At 45.3% G+C, this 26,343-nt stretch overlaps 1 protein-coding gene across 2 annotated transcripts in view; it reads right to left on the reverse strand.

Moving 5' to 3' along the window:
• DIP2B (disco interacting protein 2 homolog B) overlaps positions 1-26,343 on the reverse strand; it is a 206,762-nt gene that overhangs the window by 89,397 nt on the left and 91,022 nt on the right. For both annotated transcript variants that reach the window (XM_058673818.1, XM_004598967.2), the window contains exon 2: positions 18,939-19,010. In XM_058673818.1, coding sequence (XP_058529801.1) covers positions 18,939-19,010 — 72 coding nt within the window. The remainder of the gene's footprint in view (positions 1-18,938; positions 19,011-26,343) is intronic.

Here is a 26,343-nt window from a genome sequence, read left to right on the forward strand (position 1 = left end):
GAGGAGGCATTGCTTCTCGGCCTTTGGCTAAGATCAAGCGACAGTGAGTAGGCCCAGCCTCCCAAAAGCCCCTAACAATGCACCAGCTCTCGACAAAGTGTATCACTAAATGACCCTCCAAGTTAGCACCAAGAGAATCATAAAAATGATCCTTGGCTAAAATTATGAACCATAACACCGGAATATATCAAAGGTAGATTATTCTTTACTTTGAGAAGCAAGCAGAGACACAGAGCTCACACCCACTGGTTCATGTCCTCAATTGCATATATTGGACCAGACTGAAACAAACAGCCAGGAACTCAGTGACGTCTTCCACGTGGGTGGCAGGGATCCAGCTCCTCCGAAGGGCCTGCACTAGCAGGAACCAGGAAGCAGGAACTGGGGAAGAAACTGAGTCCAGATAAGTTTCTAGCCTAAACACACATTCCAACTTATTTTCTTATAATACAATATTTTAAAAAGATTCATTTATTTCTATTGGAAAGGCAGATTTACAGAGAGGAGGAGAGACAGAGAGGAAGATCTTCTAACTGCTGATTTTCTCCTGAAGTGCTTGCAACGGTCAGAGCTGAACTAATCCAAAGCCAGGAGCCTGGAGCTCTTCTGGGTCTCCCATGCGGGTGCAGGGTCCCAAGGCTTTGGGCCGTCCTTGACTGCTTTCCCAGGCCACAGGCAGGGAGCTAGATGGGAACTGGAGCAGCTGAGGCACAAGCCAATGTTTATATGGGATCCTGGTGCTCGAAGGGGCAGGATTAGCCGAATGAGCCGATTGAGCCAGGTCCCTCTAATGCTGTGTTTCAAAAGACAAAAATGAGTTATGTCCTAGGATGTTCCAAACATGTGTTTTTATGGCTCTAGAAATACTTAATGTTTATGGTCCCTGGTAGCTGAGATATTCACTTACAAAATATTAACTCAGCAGAACATCTTTAAGGCAAGTATTTTTGAATGTCTAGGATTATAAATTCAAGTTCTTAATCAGCCTAAATTCTCCTGATAATCCACTTTGCAGAAGAGCTCAGTGCTCGAGAGAATTAATATTCTCCATACCTTGCTTCATTTGTTAGTTTTATTGTTAGTCTTGAACAAAAGTCAACAGAAACTACAGCCTGTGGGACAATCATGGCCAGCCATCTGCTTTATAAAGACATTTACTATGACACAGTCATGCTTCTCAGTGTGTACAGCATCCACGGCTGCTTCCACACCATAGATGCACAGCTGAGCCACTGTGCATGGTCCCAAAGCCTAACCATTGACTTTAGCCTGTTTTAGAAAGTCTGCCACCACTAGGTGTGGCTGGGCTGCAACAGCCAACAGTAAGAACTGGAATGGGTGTGGGAAAGTTGGGCAAGGATGCTGTTCCTGCTTCTGCCAAGACAAGAGGTGGACAAAGTCAACCTGGGTCAAGGACTCACTAGTGTGTGCAAGATCTGCCACTGGGCAGACACCTAATACAGGAGCTTTGGAACTCCTTTGTCAGGACATACTCCCTACAGGCAAGTGCAAGAACCAAGGCCAAGGGCAGCCCAGACCAGGCCAGGTTACAGCACTGGAACCAGGTGGTCTGATGGGGCCTGCCTGCACGGTATGGACCAGTTCCCTGAGCCCTGGGTTCAGGGCATTGTGTGGGGTCTGGATTGGGCAGCCCAGGGTGCCAATGCTGCTGGGGAAAGTTCACTGTTGCCTGGTGGTACATTTGTGGACATTTAGTGTGTGGGCTTGCAGTGTCTGGCGATGGCACAGATGGGGGCGTGTGGGGACCAGGAGTCTCACGTCCAGGATTAGAGGTCTGACCATGGAGTGCATGTGTCAGAACCAGGCCTCCTCAGTGGAAAAAACTGACAGCAGTTAACAGCATGCCCAGATGCACATGGAGGGTATGGCAGTCCACAGCGGTCTTCAGAGGACATCTGCTACCATAGCAGAGGAAGGAGAGCAGAACAGATTGGACAACTACCCCAGCCAAATGATGACAGCAAATATCTGTGTGAATGGAGACACTAAGGTCAACTATATCAGCCAATGGACACTGCAAGGGTTTGCTCATCCTTGGATTGACGAGATCGGCAGCATTTCAGAACTAGCAAAACACTTTATTTAAAAACAAAACAAAACAAAACAAAACCAAACCACTTGGGCAGAATCTTCGGGGCATGTGCCACATCAGGACCCTGGGTTGATATTGGGTGGCCGTTCCCCATTTCCGGGTACTGGGGCAGGTGGGAGTCTTGGTTTGACTTCTCCCCTTATCTCTTCCCTTCCCCCAGAACAGGAAGAAGAAACAGAAAAATTGGAAACAATGATCACAACCACTTTTCCCTAACCCTTGATCCCACCCTGATCAACCATGTAAACATCATCAAAAATTTAAAAAAAAATTTTTTTAAAGAATGCAAGCTTCTGATCTACAATAAAGTTTACACTTATGTTTTTCCCATGTGCCAAACAATGTGCATACAGAAATCTCTACTGTTTCTAATACCTTCTGAAATTATTACAGACATGCATTAGTTTACTCAAAATAAAGCCAAAAATGGCAAAACCAGATTTCAAATTCAGGTCTGAGCAGTTCCACAGTTTCACAACCAAAGAAAAAAAGTCACGAACATTATTCTAACACCCTTAAAAGGAAAATATGCAGAATCAGAATTGGTAGTAATGCCTCAAGATTTAATTACAATTGGGAGAACATTAAAACAAACAAACAAACAAAAACCCAAACAGGGCCCGGCAGCGTGGCCTAGTGGCTAAAGTCCTCACCTTGAATACACTGGGATCCCATAAGGACACCGGTTCTAATCCCGGCAGCTCCACTTCCCATCCAGCTCCCTGCTTGTGGCCTGGGAAAGAAGGAGAGGACGGCCCAAAGCTTTGGGACCCTGTACCCGCGTGGGAGACCCGGAAGAGGTTCCAGGTTCCCGGCTTTGGATCGGCGTAGCACTGGCCGTTGTGGCTCACTTGGGGAGTGAATCATCGGACGGAAGATCTTCCTCTCTGTCTCTCCTCCTCTGTGTATATCTGGCTGTAATAAAATGAATAAATCTTAAAAAAAAAAAAAAAAGAAGTTATCACAAATGGGAGCTGGCACTCTCTTGTTCTGACTTTTCCACTTCTGACCCGGCCTCCACTAGCACTTCAGAAGACAGCTGAAGACAGCTCAAGGCCCAAGGCCCCTGCAGCCATGTGGAAGACCTGGGGAGTTCCAGGTTCCTGGTTTGCCAGGAGGCCATTTGGGGTGTGAATCAGAGAGAAGATCCCCGACTCTCTCCCACTTCCCTCAATCTCCAACTCCGCTTTTCAAATTCACACAATGGGGGAGTTCACACAAATGGGGATAGGCCTTTGGTTCAATAATTAAGTAACTGTTTAAGATAGCTATATTCCTGATGGCGTGCCAGGATTCAGGGAGTCCCGCCTCTATTCTTGATTCTGGCTTCCTGCTAATGCATACCCTGACAGGAAGGAGATAATGGCTCATTGTCTCCAATGTGGGAGCCGAGGTCCCAGCTCCTAGGCATTGGCGAAGTAAACAGTGAATGAGGGTTCTCTCTCTCTCTGTCACCTCTGTATGAGTTGCTGCCTCTCAAATAAATTAAGTAAACAGATATGTTGTTGTAAGTTATGAAAGAAAAGGACCTGGCACAATGGCTCAATTGGCTAACCCTCCCCTTACAAGTGCTGGGCTCCCATATCGACATGCTCCGGCTGCTCTACTTCCCAGGGGGTTCCCGGATGATGGCCTTGGAAGGTGGAACAGCATGGCTTTGCTGGGTTTTACAAAATTTCCATAAGCTAGAAAAGTTCTCTTCTGAATGTAAAAACAATGTTCAACCTCGAACAAGGGAACAGCTAAGTACAAAGACAAAACTACACTTGAGTCCTCCAACTTGAAGACCACAGGCACAGAGAACAGACCCCGAGCCACATCAATTAATGTTCAACGTTCAGAGTCCTGGTAAAATTACAATGTCATACACAGGATTTCATAACTTTTTAAAAAAAGATTTATTTATTTTTATTGGTAAGGCAGACACTCAGAGAGAAAGATGTTCCATCCATTCATTCACTCCTCAAGCGGCTGCAACAGCTGGAGCTGTGCGGATCCGAAGCCAGGAGCCTGGAGCCTCCCAAGGCTTTGGGCCATCCTCAGTTGCCTTCCTAGGCCTCTATCGGATCCTGGTGAGTGCAAGCTTCAGCCGCTAAGGTACCATGCCAGGCCCAGGATTTCATAGACCTTTAAAGTGAGTTATCTCCTTTTCCCTTCCCCAGAAAAACCCAACAAAGCAATGCATGTTTGGGTCAAGCTGTCCAGGTGGGAACGAAGGACTTTGGAGGCTGATTACCTCCTTTGCTTACTTGTAAGGGCAACAATTTATGGAGCATGCGTCAGGAACAATGCACCCCAAAACACAGTGAAGACACGAGAAAGGAAATCCAGGCAAGTGGGAGGACAGCACAGCACGACTTAGCATGCTGTCTGACCTCAGTCAGGCAGTAAGATGCTGCCAAAAAAAGGTAATCACTCCAGGCCTGGTGTTTGTCTACAGACAGAAGGAGAGACAGAGAGAAAAATCTTCTGTCTGCTGGTTCACTCCCCAAGTGGCCACAATGGCCGGTGCTGCATCGATCTAAAGCCAGGAGCCAGGAGCTTCTTCCAGGTCTTCCATGTGGGTAAAGGGTCCCAAGGCCTTGGGCTGTCCTCGACTGCTTTCCCAGGCCACAATCAGGGAGCTGGATGGGAAGTGGAGCAGCCAGGAAACGAACCAGTACCCATATGGGATCCCGGTGCATGCAAGGTGAGGACTTGAGTTACTAGGCTGTCACGCTGGGCCCAGCTGGTGTTTTACACTCCACAAAAGAACTCAGAATTACCTGGAGTGCTAATATATAATTTTTGTATTTTGAATTAAATATACATAATTTCCATACCATGGTAAGGAAAGACTAAATCAAAGATGAAATTAACTATGAAATAAATCGAAATGAAAAATACAAGGCCTATATGATCATTTTAGTCTAAATGAAATAAAAATATCTGTACAATATGATTACAGCCATTCTGTGAAGACTACATACACCCACAGGATCGGATGGGTCAAAAAACCCACATATATCTGGAATATGGAGCTGACAGGCACTCTACACCTTACTTTCATTGCTCTCTGTCTAGGAGAATTGCATGTAAAAATGAAAGTCATTTTAAAAGACACGAAGTAAAGATAATTCCTCATAATTTCTAAATTCTAGTGTGAACTATAATACAGATCCAAAGAAAAATAATGCTTATTACACGGCAGCAGCTTCAGTTCAGGGTTCCAGATTTTTTCAGCAATTGGTTATACACTGACCACTAGGGGTCCCCACAACGTCTAAGTAGTATTGACGCTGTCTTCATAATAACATGTTAGAACAAAAATCAGAAAATCTCAAGTTCTTCGAATAACAAAAAGTCCTCTGACCCTCCGTGGTCGACATGCACACAATAAATTGGTTTTTTTTGGAAGAGATTAGAGTCTTACACATTCCTACTATTTGAACATGACAACAATGATAAATGGGGAAAGAAGCCTATATTTAATATAAAATAATGTAAATTTTTCATTGAGAAACATGGAAGAAATCCAACCTCAGCTTTTCATTTTCAGTTCAGCTCTGATGTAACAGATATTGTCACCTGTTAGGAACATCAAAGCAAGCAGGATTTTGAAAAGTAATACAACCGAGTGACCTTTGAAGGGTGAATAAAGAGACTTGTTCACTAGCCTTAGAGAGTTCTGCAAGTCATGCCTATCTATTATACCCCGACATGAAGCAGAAGGCAAAGAACAACCTGAGTTCCAGGAAAGGCGAAGTGTCTGCGACAAGGAGAGGTTGATGTAGGACTTGGCTAGACAGACAGAGGGAAAGGCCAGTTTGTACAAAGCCCAGAGGAGAGCACCCTGACTACAGCACAGTGGGACAATGGGGTACTGCAGAACCAGGCTGGAGAGGAAAGCTGGGCCAGGTCGCTCAGCCAAAGGGGCAGCCTTGGGACACTAATGCAAACAAGACATCTCTGTTGCTCTTCTAACTTTTCTAGCTTGACCACCCCAATCACCCTAGCAGACACTACGAACAGAGCAGGGTCTGCCCCTCACAGAGGTGCTTTTTTATGGTAACAATGTACCAAGAATTATTTTGAATCAGTATAAACGAAATGCTCACACCTACTCCATTCCTGACAGGCAGGTGAGGGCACCCTGAATCACTTGGGGAGTTAGCCCTGGGAGGCTCCGAGTCCCTGGGGACAGCGTTCCTCGGGAGTATGGGTGATTAACCTAACTGCCTAGGGGAAGGGAGGAGGGTTCAGCGTGTTGGTTTTGCAGTCTGTGCAAGTACCACTTGCTAGATTCCTAGGGGTGGGTCCTGGGAGGTAAGGTGAGGAGTTCAGAGTCTGAAGTGGGAGGTTCCCGGCAGGGGCCCTGCTCTGGAAACAAGGTTGGCTGAAAGGAACAGAGTGGGAGTCTGGGACAAGCATCAGCAGCCAAGCCGGAAGCAGGCCAGGTGAGGAAACACCTCTCCTCTTGTCTATGTCCCTGGACAATTCAGGAGGAAGCAGCGTCAGGTGAGGAAACACCTCTCCTCTTGTCTATGTTCCTGGACAATTCAGGAGGAAGCAGCATCAGGTGTAAGATCTTGGACATCCTTCTGTAAGAAACGCAGGGAAGGACGCAACTGCAAGTTGTGCTCCTGCTCAACTCTTACGCTGCCAAACCGAGCAAATCCAACAGCAGAACTGGGACCAGAAAAAAAAACTCTGTGTTCTCTACATTACACGCCTTACACATAACCTGGGAAGGAACTTCTCAGTCAAAACAGGGTGGATAAAACAAAACAGGTTTCCACTCGCTGCTGACAGCTGGAAACATTCTGCACACTCCAGGCTGCTGTTTCTGAATTCAATAACTGGTTTCAGGTTCACAAGTCTTTGAATCTGTACTCTATTTGCTGAGAACTTTTTTTAAAATTTATTTTTATTGGAAAGTCAGATTTACAAAGAGAAGGAGAGTCAGAAACATCTTCCATCCGCTGGAAGATGTCTTTGCTCCCGGCCCCGGCCAAGTGCCCACAATGGCCAGAGCTGAGCCAATCTGAAACCAGGAGACAAGAGCTTCTTCCAGGACTCCCATGCAGGAGCTCCAAAAGGAGCTGGTCTTTACTTTGGTTTAAAAAACAAAAGATTTCATTTTTCTAGTAAATGATAACAGTTTAGTTGGAAAAGACAAAAAGAGAAAAGATACCAATTTAAAAACCTGCTGTGGTGTAGTTGCTAAGGTCACTGGCATCCAAATGGGTGCTGCTCCACTTCTCATCCAGCTCCCTCCTACTGTACTGAGAAAGCAGCAGAAGATGGCCCAAGTATTGGGGCTACTGCTGGCCATGCTGGAGAGCCAGAAGAAACTCCTGACTCCCCGCTTCAGATGGCCCCCTCCAGCCACTGGGGTCCCTGGGGGAAGGAGTGAACCAGTGAATGTCTCTGCCTTTCAAATAAAAATAAATTCTTAAAAATAAATATTTAAAAATATGGTTACACATTAACCTAAATATCTTGCTTTTCCATACCATTAAAGTCACACGAGTTTCATGCAAAAATCTGTCATTATCTTCACGTACGTATATGATGTCATTAAGAAAGTAAGAGTATAGACTATTCTTGAGAGGCATTATCAGAGTGAGAGAGAAAGAATAAAACAACAGGATTTTTCTTTGTTTCGATTTAACTCACTGACACACTTGCACAATGTCAAGGGCAAGACTGAACACAGTTCTGTGATGAAAGGGGCGTGGAGGAGCTGGCAAAGGCAGGGACACGTATGTCCTGGCACAATGATGAGCAAACACCCTCCAGCAAAGCGAGCAGCGATTACAAAAGGCACCCAAGTTTGGGGAAAACCTTTAGGTCACCAGAAGTCCTTCCAGCACAAGGCAGAAAACATCAACCCATAAGCATATTCAAGGAGGGTTATGCCTTGTCCCTAAAAGGCAGGGTGTGGGTACAGACCCGGGCAACGTGAGAGCCCACAGGCCCAGACAGATGCCTAAGCCGTTAGGTCCATCTGGAGCAGCAGACAAAAACAATGAAATGAAGAGAAAAGTGAGAGTCCAAGGATGCAAGAAGAAAAAACAAGTCCATAAAGGTCACCAATGACCTCAAACACACCACGACAGAATGGAATGCTTCCATCAGGCCATGAACAACACGAGCTGCTGCAGCCAAAGACGTGAGGGCCAACACAAGATGCCACCGCAGACCCTCAGGGACAGCGTGGAGCAGTGGGGAGTCACGACACCGACAGAGGTGGGGCCAGGGGAGGGCAAGCGCCGAGTTTCAACACTTGACTGGACTGTTGTGGAGACTACGATCAGTTTACTAGTGAACTGACACGCCAATTGACATGCTAAGACCTTTAAACTGGTACAAATTATCTTGTACAAATCAGGAATAATTTTTTTTAAAAAAAATCATTTAAAAAGACTTATATTTATTTATATGGAAGAGAGAGATTTTCCATCTGCTGGTTCACTCTTCAAATGGCTGGGCTAGTTGAAAGCCAGGAGCTTCTTCCAGGTCTCACATGTGAGCACAGGGGCCCAAGCACTCGGGCCATGTTCCTCTGATTTCTCAGGCATATCAGCAGGGAACTGGAACGAAAGTGGAGTAGCCAGGAATCAAACCAGCGCCCTCACAGGATGCCAGCACTGTGCGTGGTAGCTTTATCCACTATACCAACACCAGTCCCAGTCCCTTCCTTTTTTTTTTTTTTTTAAAGATTTGTTTTTATTGTAAAGTCAGATATACAGAGAGGAGAAGGAGTGACAGAGAGGAAGATCTTCCGTCCAATGATTCACTCCCCAAGTGACTGCAATGGCCGGAGCTGTACCAATCCAAAGCCAGGGGCCAGGAGCTTCCTCCAGATCTCCCAAGCGGGTGCAGGGTCCCAAGGCTTTGAGCCATCCTCGACTGCTTTCCCAAGCCGTAAGCAGGGAGCTGAATGGGAAGCGGGGCCGCCAGGATTAGAACCAGCGACCATATGGGATCTCAGGTGTGCAAACCGAGGACTTTAGCCACTAGGCCACCGTACTGGGCCCTCTTTTCTTTTCTTTTTTTAAACATTTATTTATTTATTTGCTTTTATTGGGAAGGCGGATGATAAACAGAGAGAAGGCGATACAGAGAGAAAGATCTTCCACCCACTGACTGGTACTCCTCAAGTGGCCGCAACGTCTAGAGTGAAGCCTAACCGAAGCCAGGAGCCAGGAGCTTCTTCCAGGTCCCTCAGGTGGGTAAAGGGTCCCAAAGTCTTGGGCATCCTCTACTGCTTTCCCAGGCCACAAGCAGGGAGCTGGATGGGAAGTAGAGCAGCAGGGACACAAATCAGCACCCATATGGGATTCTGGTGCATGCAAGGTGAGGATTTCAGCCACTAGGCTGGACCCTCCCGCCTCCCGCCACCAGGAACAATTATTAAGAAAAGTTAGGAAAAAGAACTCTTGGGTACCTGGTACAATGGCTCAACTTGCTAATCCTCTACCTTCAAGCACCAAGATCTCATATGGGTGCCTGTTCATGTCTTGGCTGCTTCATTTCCTGCTTCCTGCTTTTACCCTGAAAAAGTAGCAGAGGATGGTCCAAAGCCTTGGGACCCTGCACCCGTGTGGGAGACCCAGAGGAAGCTCCTGGCTTCAGATCGGCTGAGCTCCAGCAGTTGTAGGCATCTGGGGAATGAATCGGTGGGTTGAAGATCTTTCTCTCTGTGTAAATCTGCCTTTCCAATGAAACAATCAATCAAACAAATTTTAAAAATTCAAACAACAAGAACAAAATCCTCTTGGCTAAGGCCAGTGGTGCTGGCGGGAGTGCTGGCAGGGACGGAGTGACAGGACTGTAGCACAGCCAGTTGAGCTACTGCTTATACTAGTGTGTCATATCAGAGTGCCAATTCCAGTTTTCCCCATGTCACTTCCAAGCCAGCTTCCTGGACGTGCCAGGGAAGACATTACAAGTCCCTGCTTCCCTCCTAGGTTCGTGGACCCTCCACCTTGGCACCGATCTGGATGCCGTGGCCACTGGGGAGTGTGCTTTTCTGTCCTTCCCTCGGTCTCTATTGCTCTTGCTTTCAGACAACAACAGAACAATTCTTGTTGAGCAAACAGATCAAACACATGCTCACTCCTTCTCAAAACACAACTAGATTAATACTGAAGATTTGCTACAAAGCAAGTGAACAATGGCTTGAGATGCTTGCAAGGTAAGATGGCACTAGGAGGTAGCACTACAAAAACAATGGAACTAATGTGACAGACCTCCTCTGAAAAAGCAAAATGTTGTGTGAGAAGGAAATGCAACGAAATGAACCATTAGGCTTAGCTGTGTATATCTGCATAATCATAATAATGAACATTAAATGCTAATTTATGAACAAAATATATAATATACTGAGTGTGTATAAAAGGAGAAATGGAAAGGGTGTGTGTGTGTGTGTGTGTGTGTGTGTCTGTGTGGTCAATGGAGGGAAAGGTAAGAGGGAAAACTACTCCTTTATAGTAATAAATAAATATTGCAACAAATTGAAAGCAATACAAATATTACTTTAAGAAAGGGAAATACCAGAAGAAATAAACAAGACAATTGACAGAAGGTATTTCTAGGGAAGAGAACAGGCTATTTTTTGGAGTTGTATGCTTTATTGTAAACTTTAAAAATTATTATTTTATTTTGATAATCTTTACATAGTTGATTAGGCACAAAGGGTCAAGAGCTACAGGAAAGTGGGTAAGATCATTGTTTCCCCATTCTCTCTCTTTTTTCCCCCCTGTATCTGGGGTAATGGGGGAGATAAAGGGAAAAGCCCCACCCAGACTCCCACCCATCCCAGGTCCCTGACAATAAACTTTTTTAATTTTTAAAATTCATTTTTTTTTTTAAGTATTTGAAAGACAGAGCGCTCCCATCCGTTGGTTTACTCCTCAAATGTCTGCAACAGCTGGGAACTCAATCTGACTGGATGGCAAGGGTCCAACCACTCGAGTCATCACTCAGAACCTGAACTCGGGCACTCAACGGGCTGGGCAGGCATGAGTACATGGGAACAGCAGGGCAAGGCAGCAGACGCACACAAAGGCAGGATTATGTCGACCTACATTTTAAAAAAGAATTTTATTTCAAGAGTCAGAGAGAGAAAACAGGAGAGGGACAGAAGAAAATGAGACTGTCTATCGCTGGTTCACTCCCCAGATGGCTCCAATGGCTGGGTGCTGGGCCAGAGTGAAGCCAGGAGCCAGGAGCTCAGCCAGGTGTCCCACAGGGGTAGCAGAGGCCCAATCACCCGGGCCATCAGCAGAGAGCAGGCTGGGGAGTGGAGTAACTGGGAGTCGGGAGCTGGAATGAAAGTGGAGCAGCTGGGATGCAAACGGACACTAACATGGGATGCTCGCAACACAGGCGGCCACTACAGGCTCTATGTCATCACCAGCCCCTCTATCAATCTTAACCCACACTTTTTGCTTGGTGTCTAACAAATACCTAAAGCACATCAGGTGCTTAGTAAACATGTACTTTGTCTTTCAGCAAGCCTTGAGTCTATGAACTCTTCCAGAATGATCAGTTATTTGCGTTCATTGCATTCCATCTAACCTTAAAGAGTACACCAGAGGATCAGCAGGAGGAAGCTGCCTTCCTACACAAAAGTTTTCATTTTTTTGCAACTCTGAGTGACTAATTTATAGAGGAGTTAAAAGGCATGTGCTTTGAAATTTAATTCTTTGGGAAATGCCAAAAAGGAGAGTTCTTTCCCTGGCCTGTTCTCCACTGGCAGTATGAGAGTTGAGGTGTGAGGGAAGCGCTTCATTTGGATCTAGTAGCTTCTAACTCTGTGGATCACAACTCTCCAAGGATGGAAAGCTGCAGAATGGGTAAGATTGAATTGGTGTCCGCCTGCCACGGACTTGCTTTTCCCGTGGCTCTCAAAGCGGGAACATTTCAAGACCTCAGATAGATTTTGACCTTAGTAAGCCCACACACACACCATGAAAAGACAGCATCTCTCTCACATATCAGATAAAGTTGGGCTTTTGTTTAATTAAAAGAAATAACAGGGGCTAGTAATGTGGCGTAGGGGGTCAAGTAGCTGCCAGATAGGGTTCTGGCTCCTGCACTTCCGATCTAGCTCCCCGCTAATGCAGCTAGAAAGCAGAAGGCGGCCCAAATGCTGGAGTCCAAGCCACCAATGTCAGAGATGCAAATGGAGTGCTAGACTCCTGGCTTTGACCTGCCAGGCCCGACGTTATGGCTATTTGGGGAATCAGTGATGGAAGACATCTTTCCCCTCTATACATCCGCCTCTCACACTGTAACTCTGCCTTATAAACAAACAAATACATCTTACAAGAAAATTTAGAAACCTGAAGAAATCACAACTAGTTCCAACGCTGAAATGAAGACTTCAGGGCTTTCCAAGGGTAACCTGGACACAGCAGATCTCTGTCACCTAGGAGCCTGAGAACCTCCTCTCTACGACGCTAATGAATCGACATCAACCAAACTGTCCTCAATCTTCACTGTTTGCTATTCATTTTCTTTAACCTCATACTCTCTTTCATGTTTCCCTATTCTATTACATTTCTAAATTGTATACTGAAATTCAGTTATAAGAAAAACATACAAAATAAAAGAAAAAAAAACAAACAAAAAAAGAAAATCAGTTATAAAGATTTAGCCAACAATAGTAAAGCAATCCAAAATATATATAACTATGCAATGCAGAATGAACTAACATTCAACCTAAACAAACAAACAAACCCCTTCACTAAATTAATCAGTAATCTGAATTTCAGAAAGTTAGTGTTTGCACATATTTTCTCTGGCAATACAATGTTGCAATGTTGATTTTCTATTTTAAAAGATACAAGTGAGCACTATTCCTTTCTAAAAAGATGTATTTATTTGAAAGACAGAGTTATGGATTGGGGGGAAACTCATAGGGGAGTGGGGTCTTCCATCTGCTGGCTCATTGCCCAGATGCTCATAACACCTATAGGTGGGCTGTTCTGAGCCAGCATCAAGAAGACAGAAGCCAGGAGATATTTTTTAGGTCTCCTATGTGGCTGCACAGGAACTGGCGCTCCTATGGGATCCTGGCGCTTGTAAGGTGAAGGATTGAGCCATCATGGCAGCCCTAGTAACATAACTTTAAAACACTAAAACAAATGTGCGCATCTGGGCTAGTGGTTAGGAAACCCACATCTCATAGCAGAGTGCCTCAGACGCCCAGCTCCGCCCTGCTGCTGTGTAGACCCTGGAAGGCAATCTGGAAAGCTCAAGTTCCTGTCACCCTCGTGGAAGAGCTGGACTGAATTCCCACTTCACTGGCTCAGTCCTGGCGGGGCGCTATTGAGGGTGTTTGGGGAGTGACTCAGCAGACAGGAGACGCTTAAAAAGTGAATGAACACAGGAATAAAACTTGACAGAACTGCAAGGAAAACTGGCATATCTCAAACACAGATTTTCAACATTTCTACACATTTAATAGATCAAACAGTCAAAATGTTAGTAAGAACATGAACAACACAAGGAACTAGTCTGAGCTGATGGGCGCAGAACCACCCACCAGACAATTAAAACACAAATAGCTGAGTTATGGAAATGCACCCAAAGAGCAAGCATGTATTAACAAAGACTTGATTCTGTATAGGCATGCTCTCTGACCATGACGAAATGAATAAACACTTATCTTACGAGAGAAGACAGACAATCTAAGCATGCAACTTGGAAAATATACAGAAGATTAAATAAAAAGTTTTTTTTTAAAAAAAAAAAAAAGGAAAAGAGGTTCATATAAGCTAGATAATCAGGAAGAAAAAAAATCAACAAAATTAAAAGCTTGTTTTTTGAAAGATAAACCTTTTGGTAGACAGATCAAGGAGAAAAGAAGCAGCAGCTGATTTAATAAATTCAGGGGCAAGTGCTGCATGGTGGGTTCAGCCTCAGCCTGCACACCAGCATTCCATATGGAATCCTAGCTGTTTCACTCCTTTTTTTTTTAAATTTTACTTATTTACTTAGAAGGCAGAGTTGGTTAGACTAGGAGAGAGAGAGAGATCTTTCATCTGCTAGCTCATACCATGAATGGCCACAACAGCCAAATGGTCAGAGCTGGTCTGGTCTGAAGCCAGGTGCTAGGAGTCAGGAGCCAGGTGGTTCTTCTGGTTCTCCCATGTGGGTGCAGGGGCCTGGGAACTTGGGCCATCCTCTGCTGCTTTCCCAGGCACACTATCAGGGAGCTGGATTGGAAATAGGACAGTTGGGACACAAATTCTGATCTTGCCATGGGATACTGGGTATGCAGGCAGTGGCAGCTTAACCGGCTATGCCACAGCACTGGTCTCGCTGTCTCACTTCCCTGGTAAGGTGTGTGGGAAGTGCAGAAAACGGTCCAGGTTTTGGGCTCTTGCTATCCACATAAGCGCCATCTTCATGAAGCTTCTGGCTCCTGCTTTCAGCCTGGCCCAGTCCCAGCTGTCTCAGCCATTTGGGAGAACGAAGCAGTGGAAGACAGCTATCTCTCTCCCCTCTTTTTCCTTCCCCTTCTCTATACAACTCTACCTCTAAAACAAGTAAAATCTTTTTGAAAAAATATGAAAATGAACACAAAACAATTTCCTAGAAAATTAAATTTATCAAATACCAAATGAAGGCTAGAAAACTGGTAGGATTTGGTGACAGGCAGGAGGTGGGGAATGAAGAGGATGTCAGGGGTGACTGTTGCATCTTTTATTTGGAGGATTTGTGAACATGAGCTGTATTTACCCAGAGAAAGCTAGAAGCAAAGCGCAGAACAGCCTGGATGCTGGCTGGGGGCTGAGGAGTGTGGGTGTGCGATGAAGAAGGGATGATAGCAGAGGTGCATGTACGGTCACACATTTAATTAAGACAGGTTGAATGCAGGTGACTTTCAGAAATGCAGGGGTATGTCCAAAGCTTTGCAGCAGACTGAATTAAAGAACAAGTTGATAGGGCTGCTGTTGTGGTATAGTGGGTTGAGCCACAATCTGTAGCTCTGGTAACCCAAGTTCCGACTGATTCAGCTGCCTCCTGTACTCCTGGAATAGTAGCACAGGATTGCCTAAGTGCTTGGGCCCGCGGCACCTGGTTCCTGGCTTCAGAGTGGCCTGGCCTTGCCTGCTGCAGCCATTTCGGGAGTGAAGCAGTACATGGAAGACTGTCTTTCTCTCCAGAAAGTTGGAGACAGCTCCAACTCTGCCTTTCAAATAAATAAAATAAATCTTCGAAAAAAAGGTTAAGTTTATTTTGGTGCCAAAACATTCTGAAGTCAATGCAGTCTTTTTATAATATGCAAGAATTTCAGGTTTTTTTGACACTAAAATAAACCTTATCTCTTAATTCCATTTTCTATGTTGTTAAAGTAGAGGAGACCTTCGCTAAGGTTGCAGTTGGATACATTGATCAGAAGCTCAGAAGACAGCGGCGCTGACTGCATACACTTACGTTGGAGTTGACTGTACAGAGATGAGCTATAAAGGGGCTACTGCTAAGGGAAAGCAGGCTGCCTGCTGCTCTCAGTGCGGGCACCCAGGACGGGTGCCACCTGCTGATCTGGCTTCCTGCTGATGTGCCTGGGAAAGCAGCTGAAGAGATTCAAATTCTTGGGCCCCTGCACTCCCTCTCTCTGTAACTCTGCCTTTCAAATAAATAAAAGTACATCTTGAAAAAATAAAACTTTTCAAAAACAGCAGCAGCAACAACAGAAAGCACCAATGTTTTATAAAGCTACAGGTGCATACAGCAACGATTTTCAAAGTGTTGTCTCTGGACTGGTAACATCTGTATTAGCTGGAAACTAATGCATCAGAAACCCTGCAATCTTTGCACAGAGTCCCAAGGCACTCCTGGTGCAGGGTGCCAAGTGAGAACCAATCAGTGATGGCAGAGTAAGAAGTTACGAAGATTTGGAGTTTTGCCTTGAAAACGCCAATACATTTTATGTGCTAATAAATAAAACATTTATTTCTTAATATTTATCATTTATTTAAGACATAAAAAAAGAGTTCCCATTCACTTATTTTGTCTCCAAATGCTCCTAACAGCCAGGACTTGGTGCAGCCAAAGCTGAGAGCCAGAAACTCAACCCAGGTCTCCCACTTGAGTGGCAGGGACCCAATTACTTGAATCATCATCCGCTGCCTCCTGGAGTGAGCAGAACAGGAAGCTGGACTTGGGAGCAGCGCCCGGATTCTGATGAGACGCAGGCATTCCCAGTGGAGCCTAGGTTAAAGGCCTATCCTGACCCAACAGAGCAGAAACAAGACTGCAAGAATGACGCAGAGGAGTAGTAAGAGAAGGGTGAATTGGGCCCAGCGGCGTGGCCTAGTGGCTAAAGTCCTCACCTTGAACACGCCAGGATCCCATATGGGCGCCGGTTCTAATCCTGGCAGCTCCACTTCCCATCCAGCTCCCTGCTTGTGGCCTGGGAAGGCAGTCGAGGACGGCCCAATGCATTGGGACACTGCACCCGCGTGAGAGACCCGGAAGAGGTTCCAGGTTCCTGGCTTCAGATCGGCACAGCACTGGCTGTTGCGGCTCACTTGGGGAGTGAATCATCGGATGGAAGATCTTCCTCTCTGTATCTCCTCCTCTATGTTTATCTGACTTTGTAATCTAATAAATCTTACAAAAAAAAAAAAAAAAAAGAGAAGGGTGACTTAAAAAAACAGACACAGGGAGAAAGATTTTTTTATTCACTGGTTTACTCCTTAAGTGGCCACAGTGCACAGAGCTGAGCAGATCTGAAGCCAGGAGCCAGGAGCTTCTTCCAGATCTGTCACATGGACACAGGGTCCCAAGGCTTTGGTCAACCTCTGCTGCTTTCCCGGGTCATAAGCAGGGAGCTGGATGGGAAGTGCAGCAGCTGGGATGTGAACTGGCGCCCACAAGGGATGTTGTGCTTTCAGGTGGAGGATTAGCCTGTTGGGCCATCGCACTGACCTCACAAGGAGTGTTCATTAGAAGTATTTTGAGGGGTACTGCAAGTACTACAGAGATTCAATGATCATAGTCCAGCACAGATGGAACTAGGTTGAGAAGTGAACAGCTCAGACAGCTGAGGTGGTGAGTACGGATAACTGTGAGCAGTGTGCTGGCGGCAGCAGCTGGTGAAGAGGGTGGAGACAGAAGCAGCCTCTGGTAAGGAGTATGATGATCTGTGAGAATCTGGTTGAGAGACAGGTAGCCTACAGCAACAGCACAGCAGGGGCAATGCAGCTGTGTGCCTCAGCAGGAGCAGTACCTGCTACTCAGTGTCTAGGAGCGCTGCCTATAGTGATAATAAGGAAGCTGACAACTTTTGGGTCAGTTTTGTTAACTGCTTTCAAACTTGCTACAGAGGCCACATCTCTTTATCGTGGGCATATAGGGTAGACCTCTCCCAACCCTGCTCTTGGTGCCACCGAATAGCACAAGGTTTCTGAGAGTGGATGGGGTTGGGGACTAAAACACAGGTGGGAGGACGGACTGTGGCTGGAGAGACAGATAAATGTTTTCATTGGAAGAAAGGAAGTTGGCATGGGTGGGCACAGATGTGGGAAGATCAAATGGCTTCTGCTTCACCTGGGAGGGCTTCTGTGAGGCTGTTCCAACTGAGAGACAGACATAATGAAATAGATGACTATCAAGAAAGTCCTCCACAGTCACAGATTTCAGATTCTACCAATCAAGGGCTGAAAACACTCAGAGAAAACTGTCTGCTCTGAACATGTGCAGACTTCACTGTCATTCCGTCAATAACACTTTATAACAACCTTCACATAGTGCTCAATTCTGCTAGATATTATAAATAAACTAGAGATGATTTCAATGTACAGGAATAAGTGTAGGTTATATGCCAATACTATGCCATTTTTGATAAGATTTGAGCACATATATTTTCACGTGGGGGGAGGAGTTCTAGAACCAAGCTGTGGATGCTAAGGGAGAAAAAAAATGTTTTGAAACCCATATACAGAGGGGTATTCAAAATGCTTGTAGAAAATGCCTATTACGAAAATAAACGTGGACTTTATAATTTTATGCAATAAAACAATTAATAATTTACAAATTAATTTAGTATTACCATTAACTTTCTGAAATACCACTATGCTTTCAAGAACAATGCAGGAAATAAAACAAGGACCTCAGTGAAATATCAGCATGCTACAATTATTTGTTCCATTAGTCATTCAACAAGTATTTACAGACCATAAACCCAATGCAAGGCTTAGCATGAAAATTATGAGGGATACAAAGTCCTCATGGGATTCATAACCCAGTAAGCAATTTCCCTGTAAGCAATTAGCTTAAGTCACTTTAAAAATTTCAGTCAGTGCAGATGTTTGGCACAGTGATTAAGACATCGCTTGGGAGGACTCTGTCCCACACTGCAGTGCCTGGGTTCAAATCCTGGCTCCTCCACTTTCAAACTTGAGCTTCCTGGTAGTGCACAGTCTGGGAGGAAACAGGTGCTGCTGGCCTAAGCACGCCTGGTTTTGGCCGGGCTGGCCCTTGACTGTTACAGATACTTGGGAGTGAATCAGCAGATCAATTTAAATATTGACGTGACTAGAAAGCAGCTTTGCGCGTCTCTGTCACTGATCCTCTCCGGCTGCCAGCCCCGCTCTGGGCAGACAATCTGATGACCTCAGGGATTCTAAAAGTGCCCACACACAGCAGATGCTCGAGCAGGAGCCATTTCCTCCTTTCTTTCCTTCTGCTTTTTTAAAAAAATCCTCTCTCTTGATGAGCAAGGGAGGGAAAAGGGAACAAACAAGAGCTAGATCCTTTATAGCACAGCGTTTCTGGTGTGAAAATACTGATACAGTCAAAGCATGATCTCATTGCCTACCTTGTGTCTGCGGGCTGTACGGAGACAGGAGTTTGGATCTCTTCTTTTCATATCCCTTCTGTGTGATGTCCCCTGAAATAGTGAGAAACAGAAGCACGTTATACGTTAACCCTGTCCTGTGGCTGCTCACTGTGCAAGTTACCTACAGACTGTTGCCAAACTGTCACACAGGAAGTTGGGGGGTCGGAAGTAGGGTGGGATGTGGGGGTCTTTGCCAAGGATTTTGCTACATGTGATTTTCCAATGACACAGGGATGACTTCTTGTAGAAAATTGGAGGGTTTTGTCCTTACACATGACAGAGATACCCGAGGTCCTGTCTGCCCCTAATTTCCTTGGTATCTAAGATATCCCCAAATGGAAGGCTGCAAGGTACAAGGCTGCCAAGATAATATTTTAACCAACTAAGCATAACTGGTTAGTGAGACATTTACGCTCCTCTACAGAGCCACATAACATCAGCACCAACGTCCAGACTCCCCGATGGTTATCAACACAGCCTTCTGTATCCGAGCACCGGGCTGTGATGGCAGGCTTCAAGCCCAACACACTCTCGCCTCCGCTCACTCGTTTGTAAGATTTGTTGATATCTTCTCTATAAAGTTAAAAGTTTAAAGTATACACTAAACACCAACAAACACATAAGTGAAAAATACAGCAAAAATGTGTGACTAAACTATCAAGAAATATTCCCAGGAGTAAAGAGACAGGGTCAAGTGGATGGGTAAAAAGCAGAGCTGAAATAAACAGGAAATGTAGAGGGTCAAAAGAACTTTCAAGGTGAATGAGTGAATCGAAGCTGGGAGAAGAGGGCCCACGTGGTAGCCTAGTAGCTCAAGTTCTTGCCTTGCACGTGCCAGGATCCCATATGCGCACTGGTTCATATCCAGGTGGCTTGGCTTCCCGTCCAGCTCCCTGCTAGTGGCCTAGGAATGTGGTCGAGGATGACCTTGAGAACCTGCACCCACGTGGGAGACCCAGAAGATGCTCCTGGCCCCTGACTGGTTCAGCTCTGGCCATTGTGGCTGCTTGGGGAGTGAAGCAGTGGACAGAAGTTCTTTCTCTCTGTATCTCCTTCTCTCTGTATATTTGCCTTTCCAATAAAACTAAATAAATCTTAAAAAAAAGAGAGAGAGAGCTACCTCAGAGAAAAAAATACATATGACATAACAACCATTCTTTTCCGAAAAAGAACTTAAAACTTGGTGTAAAGTATCAGTTAAGCATTCAAGTTGTTAACACAGCACCTTCACAGTTCCGGAGGACAACGGGCTGCCAGGAACCAAGCCCAGAAGCTGGAAAGACTAGATGCCGCCCCAGGGCTACTACAGAGACCAAGAGTTTGGCCAAGTTTGAATTAAAGATGAAAGGGAAGGAAAGAACATAGGAATTAAGGAGGAAGACTGGACAGGGTTCAGTACACAGCGAGGAGATGTTTCTGATTCAACCACCCAAGCAGATAGTAGGGAGCACAAACTGAGCTGCGTAAGAAACGTCCCATCAAAAATAGGTGTAAAATACTCCTTTTTGATGTAATTTGGGAATTTTCACCAAAATTTGGGTTCAGAACTGTACTTTCAGGAATTTTTAAATGACAATATGTATACATGGACACAAAACTCGATTAAGGTAAGGATACTGTATGCCTATTTTCTGCAGGGGAACAACTCAAAGCAAACAGGTTACTTACATCTGTGCTGACACACAACTACACACAACTAGGAACAATCTTGCCGTCATCCCAAAGGGATGGTTATGATTTTTTTTTTTAATTTTACTTGGAAAGTCAGAGTTACGAAAAAAGGAGAGACAGAGAGATCGCTCTTCCATTTGCTGATTCCAGAAATGTCTGCATGGCTGCAATGGCCAGAGCTGAGCCTGTCCAAAGCTCAGAGAAAGGAGCTTCTTCCAGGTCTCCCAGGCGAGTGCAGTATCCAGAGGTTTTGGGTCATCCTCTACTGCTTCTGTAGGCCACAAGCAGGGAGCTGGATAGGGAGGTGGAGCAGCTGGGACACAAACTGGCAGGCAGAGGATTAGCCAGTTACACTACTGCACCAGCCACCAGAAACATTTTTTGTCACAACTGGGAGACAGAGCTGTTGGTTGCTGGCATTGAGGGGACAGAGTCAAAGATGCTCCTCAACATCCTTCAACTCTCAGGATGGCCCATAATTGACTTCTCAAGCAACAATGCCAGCAGTGTCAGGATGAAGAGCCTGTAGATCACGTGTAAGCATTCTAGACACACAGACACTGCAGGAAGTTCATGGCACAGGAAGTGTAAGCTGCAAGCAGCCAAACCAGGAGATACATATGATGACATTCTGCAAAATATAGTATCATAGTTGCACATGCACAGAAAATAATCCATATACTATTTATCAGCAGGGGATGGGATTATATGGGATTTTTCACTTTGTTTCATATACTTAATAGTCTGATTTAAAAAACAGACTTGATTTATATATTCTCAAAAACAGTTGTGTTTTTTTTTTTCACTAAGAATGGATGGTCTGTAAGTTGTATGTTTACTAACATGATAACATGGCCAAAATATTTAACACAAAAAGCAAGATACAGTTTACAGACCACATTAAATATTTAAATAACAATGTTTTTACATATACAGGTGTGTAGAAAAATTTCAGACTGGCACTGTGAAACTGCAACCTTTGATGCCAGCCCTGCGTTTCAGGGTGCTGGTTCAAGTCCTAGCTGTTGTACTTCGAAGCTAGCTCCCTGCTAATGTGCCTGGCAGAAAAAGTGCAATATCATCCATTTCCCTGGGCCTCTGCCACCCAAGTGGGGACTCAGTGGTGTATACTGACCTGAACCAGCCCCAGTGGTTATGGCCAACTGGGAAATGGAACAAGGAATAGAAGATCTCAACCTTCATCTCTCTCCATCCTCACCACTTTTCATGAAAATGAGTATTTTTAAAGAGATAAAAAATGTTGATGTTTATACATTGAAATAGTATGTGGTTAGCTATGGCCTCCAAAATTATGGGTGGATATTAGCTATTTTTCATTTTTGTTCATATTTTCTAATTTTTCTATAATAAATACCCATTATTACGAAAATCAGTGAGTCTTGTAGATTTCAATCATGACTAGGCATTAAACGGAACAAATTTAATCACAACAGTCTGTCGTTTCTCTAACAAAACAGAGGACCCCTCAGTGAATTTAAAATAAATAAGTAAAAGCCAGTCAAACCCTTCTGCCCAGTTTCTCACAAGAAGGCTCCACTCACAAAAGCCAACCATGATGATTTCAAAAACCCTAAGAGTGTTCTACTTGGTGGTTCAAGAAGGAGCCAGCTTCTGAAACAATACTCTTTCCTTCATGCTTCATTCTTGCTAAGCTTTTTTCTAACACTTACAAAATCATAGAAAACCATGACTAGAATGAAAACGTATCATTGCTTTAAAGTGATGTATGTAAAGTCAACATGAAAAGGCTAACACAGTTTACATCACAACTGGCTGATTAAAGTCCCTTCCGACTGGGAGTGTGCTGTAGGACAGCACGCTAATTCAGCACCTGTGCACTGGCGCGTCACACAGGTGCAGGGAGATGTCCCGGCTGCCCCACTTCCCATCCAGCTCCCTGCCTGTGGCCTGGGAAAGCAGTCGAGGACGGCCGAAGCCTTGAGACCCTGCACCCAGTAGAAGCTCCTGACTGAGTCAGACCCAGACACTGTAGCCATCTGGAGAGTGAACCAGTGGGTGGAAGATCTTTGTCTCTCCTTCTCTTGTAAATTTGCCTTTCAAATAAAAATAAGCAAATTTTTTTTCTTAAGCTACTATATGAGGGATGGGATATATTTAACTGCCAAAGCTGCCGGCCTCTGAGAAGCAGAGCCCAAGCATGCGGACAGGCTCACATTCCATGATCTCATATTGGAGTGCCAGCCGGCTGGGCACACCAACTATTCACTTCTGATCCTGCTTCCTATTAACATGCCCGCGTATGAATCTTAAATCACACATCCAAATCACATTTTGGAATATACCAATAGTTCTTATTCTTATGTGTCAATTTAGTTATTAAATAAAAGTTAATAAAAGTAGAAAAAACTTAAATCAAACCACTTCGAATTGGACAACCCAAAAATCTCAAACAGTACATACAACAGAGGTGTAGAAATCAGCAGTCCAGGGACCTCCCAAGGAAATCTTTGTTAGAAACAGGGAGCCCTGTCTTGTACTGTAGGAGAAATGACAGCACGTCCTCCTTCCGCGCACTATTCACAAGTTCTGCCACCTCTACTCAAGACTCTCCCACCTCTGCTTCTCTTTCCTTCCCTCCCCTCCCTTCTCCTCTGGCTCATTCTCCCTTTCTGCTACAGGGCACAAAGCTCATTTCTGCAGGCTCAGAACACATCTGACAGGGCCTCATAAGACCTTTTCTTTCATGCTCACAGTCTCCATCATCCACCGTCAGCAAATGATCATGGGATAAACAGCTAGATGTGGCACCCTGGACAACAACTAACTACTAACCACCTCATGTTTGTAAAGAAGTTAATCAGGAGTTTAATTTAGCCATGCCAATGGTCCCTGGCAGATCCATAAGGAAGCAAACAAATAAGGAGATGTGACACAATGGAGCATCAATCACTTTAAAATGCGCCTCCTGGGGCAGGTGTTCTGGCAGAAGGGGTTAACCCACTGCTAGAAACAACCAGACCCCACAATGACGGGCTAGTTGGAGTCTGCTACTCTGCCTTTCTTTTAAATAATAGAGAGGGAGGAGAAAAAGGAACATGGAGAAGAATAGGGAGAGGGAGAAGGGAAAGGGATGAAGGAGGGGGAGGAGGGGAGAGGGGAGGGAGGGAGGGAGGGAGAGAGGGAGAGGGAGAGGGAGAGAGAGAAAGAGAGAGAGAGAGAGAAAGAGAGAAAGATCCTTTATCCCCTGGTTTACTCCCCAAATGGCTGCAGCAGCCAGGGCTGAGCAGAGCAGATCCAGGAGCTTAAACTTTCTTCAAGGTTTTGCACTGACTGCAAGGGTCCAGACACTTGGGCCATCCTCTAATGCTTTCCCAGGCACAACAGCAGGAAGCTAGAAAGTAAAGGGAACAGCTGGGACTAGAACCAGCATATGTATGGCATGCTGGTGCCAAAGGCAGCAACTTTACCCACTCTGTCAAAACACTGGCCCCACTACCCCATTTCTGATCAAGCTCCCTGCTAACATGCCTGAGCAGTAGTGGATGATGACTCAAATACTTGGGCCCCAGTCTCCCAAGTGGGAGACTTGGCTTAGCTTCTAGATCCTGGCTGTTTTCAGCCATTTGGAGAGTGAGGTTACAAGGCAGCAGATCTCTATGGAAGAAAAAGACAGAGATTCTGCTTTCCAATGAATTTGTATTTTAAATGCCCGTCCTCTTTTCTCTGCCCGCAAGTCTCTGCCCCAAATTCCTCTCCAACATGATCCCTCCCGTCACATGGTAAGCACTTCACTCCTGTATTTCTGCGATAATACTTAGCACACTGCTGGCATTTGAATCATGTGTCGATGCTGGACTACGCAGTGGAGGGCAGGGGTTGCGTCGTCGTCATCTCTGCAGCCCGCCCACTGCCTGGAACAATAGACATCTGTTGAATGAGTGACTGAATTAATTAATAAAACGGGGTAGTCAGAGAACAATCAAAGAGACATCTGTGTTTGGATGGAAAACTGGAAATGGGAGAAAGAGAAGTCTTTACACCTTACAGGACCCGAAAGGCCAAGAGAGAGGAACTTAGTGATCCAGGGACAAGGGCCTAAGAGGTGAGCAGCACAGAGGGATGACACAAAAATCACAGGGCGCTCCAAGCCCAGACTCGTCCCTTTCCTCGACAGCTTCCTCTCCTGCTTCTCTGTCTACCCCGGGCTACTCTAACCAGCTGAAATCAAGCAGATTTTGGTGTACTATACCATGTTTTCCAAATTTGAACTTTTTTTTTTTCAGAATCACCTAAGGAATTTAGAAAAAATAAAATCCCCAGGTGCCATTCACAGATATCATGATCTATTAGGTGTAGACTAAGACCTAGACATTCGAGCAAGGCAAATGAAATAGCAAGAGAACTGTGTCTCCCGGCTGGGGACTTGGGTTTAATACCTGCCTCTGGTTCCTGACTCCAGTGTCCTGATAGCGTACACCCTGCGAGATGTGATGGCTCACACAGTTCAATGCCTGCCACCAGCGCAGGAGGCCACATTGAGTCCTGGTCTGGGGCAGTCAGAGGCTGCCTGACCCAGCCTAGGCTATGGCAGATTTGTCTTTGTAAACAAAAATCTAGAAATATCCAGGAATCTATACTTCCAAAAAACACCTCCCAATGGGTCTTTGGAAGTCAGGAAAGTTTGGAGACGGTAGTATTGAAGCATTCTGTGTCCTGGATGACTGCGACAACGTGGGGAGGGTGAAAGGAGGGGAAGAATGCTGCAAACCACCCAGCCTCCTGCTGCAGCCACAACACCCAATCCCAACGCAGTCATTACTAACAAGAGATGCTCTGCCATCTGGCAGATGGAACATACAGGAGTGTCATAACTGTGCTGCTATAAAATTTGCATTAAAAAGGCCTATGTCTGAGGAAAACCTGTTGTTCAAGTTTTCTGAGAACTAAACAAATACTAGGAGGATTAACCTTCCACTCCCACTGAGATAATGTATTTTTCCACCAACATGAACACCAGGTGTCTGCAGTGATGGCAGGTGTGAGGGACCCAATCTTGTAACAAGATACTGACCCAAGCAACCAAGAGATGAGCACCGAGCAGCCTGGGACCCAAGCCAGCGGCACTGTCTCCAGCAGCCACTATCTCCAACAGTCAACACCAGACACGTGGGAAGACGCAGAGCCGGGCAGAGTGCAAAGCAAGCGTGTTCCCAACTACTGTCTCCACCATCTTGGATCAATGAAAATGACTCAGCATAAATGGACTACAGATCCTTTGAGGGTTGTGCTAACCTGCCAGCCAACCCCAGCCTTAGAGGCCAAGAGGTGACAGAACACTTCTACAACCACCGGGCCATTCAAGCACATATCTACAAGTGGTCCTTTTTTTTTTTTTTAAATTTATTGTTACTGAAAAGGCAGATTTACAGAGAGAAGGAGAAAGAAAGATCTTCTGTCCACTGGTTCACTCCCCAACTGGATGCAATGACTAGAGGTGAGCCAATAGGAAGTCAGGAGTCAGGAGCTTCTTCCAGGTCTCTATTGCGGGTGCAGGGTCCCAAGGCTTTGGGCCATCCTTGATTGCTTTCCCAGGCCACAAGCAGGGAGCTGGATTAGAACTGGAATAGCTGGGATACGAACCAACACTCATATGGGATCACGGTGGTTGCAAGGCGAGAATTCAACCATTAGGTTATCAAGCAGGGCCCTCTACAAAAGATTCTAACAGCAG

Source organism: Ochotona princeps, chromosome 15, assembly GCF_030435755.1.
Source record: "Ochotona princeps isolate mOchPri1 chromosome 15, mOchPri1.hap1, whole genome shotgun sequence".
Lineage (NCBI taxonomy): Eukaryota > Metazoa > Chordata > Mammalia > Lagomorpha > Ochotonidae > Ochotona > Ochotona princeps.